Source organism: Galeopterus variegatus, unplaced genomic scaffold, assembly GCF_000696425.1.
Source record: "Galeopterus variegatus unplaced genomic scaffold, G_variegatus-3.0.2 Scaffold3863, whole genome shotgun sequence".
In the NCBI taxonomy this organism is placed as follows: Eukaryota; Metazoa; Chordata; class Mammalia; order Dermoptera; family Cynocephalidae; genus Galeopterus; species Galeopterus variegatus.
This window is the reverse complement of record NW_007729974.1, coordinates 72,314-78,052: the sequence shown is the minus strand read 5'-3', so window position 1 is coordinate 78,052 and position 5,739 is coordinate 72,314. Positions and strand designations below refer to the sequence as shown.

The following is a 5,739-nucleotide window of genomic DNA, read 5'->3' as shown; positions in this document are numbered from 1 at the left end:
CACTTTATTTCCCACTGGGGATATTGGGGGGAGTGGGGGGGTGGGCCACAGGGTTCTGTAAACCTGCAATAAAAGTAGGAGGGAAAAGTGCAAAAACCAAAATAGAATGATAGAAGTGCATATAATGGGTTCTTTAGAATCACAAAGGGAGAATTGATGGATTTCAGTTAGATCCATCTTCTTAGAAAGACTGTATTTATCAGCACTTCATAACTGACAAATTTTTTCTCTTACTGTCAGATGACTTTTTTTTACCCCAACACTCTTATATGATAGCTAGTCTGGAATACTTTTTCTTAGAGTAGGAAAATGTCACATCAACTAACAAAGCAGGGCTAGTAAGAGGCAGACAAGCCTATCAACTACCTTCTGACTTTTCAGTAGGCTTTTTTTTCTCAATAGCTCAATGAGGCTTAGATTCAAGTGCATACCTGAAAGTAAGCTGGCCAAGGAAAGAGGAAAAGTAAATCCCAGCGGAGGGAGTGAAGGTGAGCAGGCTGAAGTCCTTAGAATAATGGAGAGCAGAGGTAGTTGACGACAGCTGTTCTTTCCTCAAAATATTCAGACCTCTTGATTTGCTAGACTGAAACTCTAGAGTTTCGTGTTGTAGCTTCTATTATTTAAAGTGGTTTGAAAACAGATTCAGTTTTGGGCCGGCCCGTGGCTCACTCGGGAGAGTGCGGTGCTGATAACACCAAGGCCGCGGGTTCGGATCCCATATAGGGATGGCCGGTTGGCTCACTGGGTGAGCGTGGTGCTGACAACACCAAGTCAAGGGTTAAGATCCCCTTACCGGTCATCTTTAAAAAAAAAAAAAAAACAGATTCAGTTTTGCTTAAGATAAAGCTAGAGTCTCATTCGAATAAAGAGCTTCCTGTTATAGAAAATAGTGGTCATTTTAATGAACAAGACAAATTCTCTTCAATACTTACAGCATACAGAGTCCTTGATTTATAAGAATTTTATCAAAATAACTGATTCTAAGAGTATGTATAAGAAATCAGTGTGGTTCTGGCTCGACCCAGAGCAACCATCCTTCCTAAGAGTATGTATAAACAATATTTTTATACAGGCAAGAGACTTTGCAAGTGAAAAATACTCTGAACACATTTAGGAAAATGGAAGAGGTGTAAGCATTCCTTTATATTTAGCAATCCCATTTGTTTTTTCAAAATACTTGAACAAAGAGATATTTGTACACTCATGTTCATAGTAGCATTGGTCACAATAGCCAAAGGGTGGAGGCAAACAAAGTGTCCATCAGCAGAAGAATGGATAAACAAAATGTAGAATGTACATACAGCGGAATATTATTCAATCTTTAAAAAGGAAGGAAATTTTGACACATGCTACAATATGGATGAACCTTGAAGACATTTTGCCAAATGAAATAGGTTGGTCACAAAAGGACAAAAATTGTATGATTCCACTTATATGAGGTTCCTAGGATAGCCAAGTTTATAGAGACAGAAAGTAGACTGGTGGTTGCCAGGGGCTGGAAGGAGGAGGTAACGAGAGTCAGATTTTAATGGGTACAGAGTTTCAGTTGGGGAACATGAAAAAGTCCTGGGGGTAGATTGAAGTGATGGTTGTGCAACAGAATGAATGTACTTAATACCGCAGAACTATACATTTAAAAATGGTTAAAATGGTAAATTTTTGTTTTGCCAATAAAAGAAAAAAGCGTTTGAATAGGATGAAGTCACCCACAAAAATTACAAACTGTAGGTTGACATTTGTCATATTAAAGGAATGATCTGTAGATATAGAACTTTACTTACCTGAATCCTCTCTCAGAATGATGTGCACATAGTAGACTTTTCCATGTGTGACCATTTGAAATAGTGGCCAAGTTGAAACCCTAGACTATAATTGTTACTTGACTAATTAAATGTAATGCTTGTTAGGTCAGAAATTAGTAGCACTCACTGAAATTTTTTATTCTTGTCTGTAGGACAAGTGTTGGACAGCCGGAGTCAGTCCCCATGGAGACTGTCTTTCATAACCGATTTCTTCTGGGGAATAGCCGAGTTTGTGGTTTTCTTGTAAGTATAGTAGTGCTCTTAATTGTCCCAGTATTTAAGATGACAGAAGTACACTAGCTATATTATTCTGGGTATTTTAAGCAAGCTTAGCTTTCCTGAAGCAGTTATTTTTTAACTTTTATTTATTTATTTATTTATTTTAAAAAGATGACCAGTAAGGGGATCTCAACCCTTAACTTGGTGTTGTCAGCACCACGCTCAGCCAGTGAGCGAACCGGCCATCCCTACATGGGATCCGAACCCGGGGCCTTGGTGTTATCAGCACCACACTCTCCCGAGTGAGCCACGGGCCGGCCCATTTTTGAACTTTTAAAAAAATTTTATTACTTTGATTACATTCTAACATTTATCATGGTGTGTAATAACATATTCATTTAAAATAATAAGGTGGTCTACATTAAACCAAGTCTTCAAAGCTGCAATAATTTTTACACTTCTTTTCATGTTGAAGTTTTTAATTGTAATTTTTAAAATAGCTTTACAAAGGGAAATTAAGACTTGTTTAGTGATAAAGATGCCGCCACCAAACATAATTATGGATGTATGTTAATTGGGTTGGTAAGCTTGACCCTCTTAACCTTGGTGGTAACCATTTCAACCTGCAGCCAGACCTGTCCATTTTAATGCCAAATGACTGGGCCTCAGTTTCCCTCCATTATTCCTGGTTTTCTTGTGTATGTGCAACTTTTATTCCATATTATACAAGTAAATAAGGGGAATCATATCTTAATTTAAAAAAAAAACTCCTAAGTGAACTTTTTTTAAATGAAGGGTTACAATGGATACGGAGAAGACAAAAATTTAAACTTTCCCATAATTTAAAGTAGTTCTTAATTAAATGCAGTTTTTGGTCTTTCACATGCTGTTCATTTTATGAACATTGTTTATCAACTCCTAACAAGTCTTATTCATCCTAATTTGAATATCTATTTGAGTGTCTCCTGGTCAGAGAATTGCAGGGATGCAAAGATGTGGAAGACCATCCCTTCCTTCATTGATTGATTTATCTGTGGCTGGCCAGTTCCTTCAATGGCTTTAGTGTCAGTAAACAGCTTCGTATTGCAAGGAGTACTGGGGTGGGTGTGATTATGAGAGGTGGACATCAAAAGAAGTTATTCCAGGTGAAGGAAACCATATGAAGGATGGCACAGAAATTTGAATATCAAGCTGTGGTCTTTATACTTAATTTGATTATAGCTATGGTTTAGAAAGTTTAATTTAATGGTACATTTAGCATAAATTAGATGGGGTAGAATGTAAAATGGGAGGCATGTTCCATAGAAAAATACAACAGGGGACAAGAAAGGACCTAAGTTAAGTTACCCAATGCAAAACTTAATTAAATCTTTTACAAATTTTACCTACTCCACACTTTATTAAAATACTGTTTTAACTTAGTTCAATCCTCCCCCTCTTTAAAAAAAAAAAACTACTTAAATGGATTCCCAGAAGCCCTGTGCCTCAGGCACACACCACCCTTGGCCCCTCCCTCCCTAAGGAAATGTTGGTAGGCTGTTGGCAGGGGGAGTGCGGGGGGTCAGTGAATGTGAGATTCTGTAAGAACAGACTCTGGAACCTGACGACTGATTTAGAGTGGAGGAAGGAAGTCAGAGATGACTCTGGTTTCATGCTCTGTCTAGGGGAGTTATTAGCAAATAAATACAAGGAAGGGTGGATTTGTCACAAAACATAGCACACTTTATTTAGACACATGCTAAAGCTAAATGGTGTTGTCCAGCTGGCTGTAAGAAATGTGGGTTTGGAGCTAAGTAGGTTTAGTCATCCTCTCACAGATATCATAGTTAAAACAATGGAAGTAAATTTTATAATGTTGACAGTGATACCTCTGTTTTCTGGCCCTTGTTTCAGTTTCAAGACTCTGCTTCAGCAAGATGTGAAAAAAAGAAGAGGCTACAGAAACTCGTCTGATTCCAGATATGATGATGGAAGAGGGTATAGCTTTTTTATTGATAATGTTTTTATCCCTTTGTACATTTTAATGAAATTAGATATTTTTGATAAATAGAATTATGGAAATTAAATGTTTTAATTGTACTTCACAAAATTAATGCATTACTATAAATTAAAAGTCAAGTTGCCTCCTTGATAATCAAAGCTAATCTGGCAAAACTAAAATACACACCAAATATCCTGTGAAAAAAGTCTAAATTAGAGGATGAAAACTGATGGCCAACATTAAAATCTAGAGATTTCACTTAAGAATCTGGATTTCCAGCTTCTAATGAAAAACTCTGAAGAAGCAGTAGTGCTGGGCTGGGCTTGTGTTTCCCACGTGGCAAAAGTCAGCTGGAATTGAGTTTCAGCTGGGCATATTTACAGGAGGTGCTGTTCAGTTAATCACAGTCCTGCCTTGACTCAGTTTCCTCATGTGCATTACATGTGTGGTCCTGTAAGTACTTGAATTTTTGACTCCCTACCTAAATGGCAGTTCCTATTTTAAATAATGTTTTAGAGTCATGGGGGACTCAACTAGAAAAGGATCTAGTTGAGTGTTTAAAAGGAAACAGTTCAAGTTGTGTCTGCTAAATAGTACATATTAACTTTTTCTCTTATTAGGCCACCAGGAAACCCTCCCCGTAGAATGGGTCGAATCAATCATCTGCACGGCCCCAGTCCTCCTCCAATGGCTGGTGGATGAGGAAGGTGACTTAAAATCTGAAATTATTTTGTAGGATTTTATTTTGAAAATGCCTCCTTAAGAATGTTTTTTTTTTTTTTAGGAAAACAAAAGTTGCCCAACATTTTGTAAATACTCAGACATTATTATTTGGAAAAATATTTATATCTTAACCCTTGAAAATGTCTTTTGAAAAAGATTTTATAACATGTAATGTGTTGGGCTTTTCATACAGATCCAAATTAATAACTAGTAATTATTGTAACGTTTTCTTTTAGGTAAATGTCTGCTCTCAGAAGCAGACAACTGGACATGCACATTCATAGCAGAAGGAAACCATCATGCAGTGGAGGGCTGACCATGCTGGACAAGTAGCTGAATGTGTACGTCTAAACCAGGATTGCTCTGTGTCTTCACAGACGAATGAGGTCATGCTGGGAATTCCCTCTGCAGGGATCTGGCCTGACTGACATGCAGTTCTATAAATGCACATGTTTGTGTCGTTATCTTTTTTGTATAGTTTGTTAAAGTATTAATATAGTATTAATATGTAAATATTTTTAGGTTGCAAACTGGCTTCTCATTTTTATACAGTTAAATCACAAATTCCAAATCTGAAGAAAATAAATAAAAGGCTGTTATTCAGAACTATTAGTGTCACCTTTTTCAACTTCTGAAATATCATTATTTATTTGTACTCATTTATGAATAAATCACACTATATTCATTTCAGTGGAATGCATACAGTATCTCTGCTCAAACTCATTTTATATTTAGTATATATATAGTATATTTGTCCTATGAATCTTTAATACATTGTATGTGGTTTGCTACCAAATATAATTATTGGGGCATTTTAAAGCCATAGCCAATAAAACTGAACTACAAAATGGAAGGTTTGGTAGGTAGTCTCTAAAATTGTGGACTTCAATGCTGTCTTGACAAATTTGAATTCTATACAATTGCTTAAGCCTATTGGCTTTAAAACCTGTCTGAATACTGATATTACCAGGTCCATGTCCAGCTGACTGCCCTGTAACCCTGGCTTGGCTCACC

At 36.7% G+C, this 5,739-nt stretch overlaps 1 protein-coding gene across 1 annotated transcript in view; it reads left to right on the top strand.

Moving 5' to 3' along the window:
- LOC103601764 (selenoprotein K) overlaps positions 1–5,432 on the top strand; it is a 7,338-nt gene extending 1,906 nt beyond the window's left edge. The window contains exons 2-5 of the mRNA XM_008586192.1: positions 1,955–2,045; positions 3,915–3,998; positions 4,623–4,709; positions 4,962–5,432. Of these exons, the coding sequence (XP_008584414.1) occupies positions 1,955–2,045; positions 3,915–3,998; positions 4,623–4,704 (257 nt within the window). The 3' untranslated portion in view covers positions 4,705–4,709; positions 4,962–5,432. The remainder of the gene's footprint in view (positions 1–1,954; positions 2,046–3,914; positions 3,999–4,622; positions 4,710–4,961) is intronic.
- Positions 5,433–5,739: the final 307 nt, after the last annotated feature.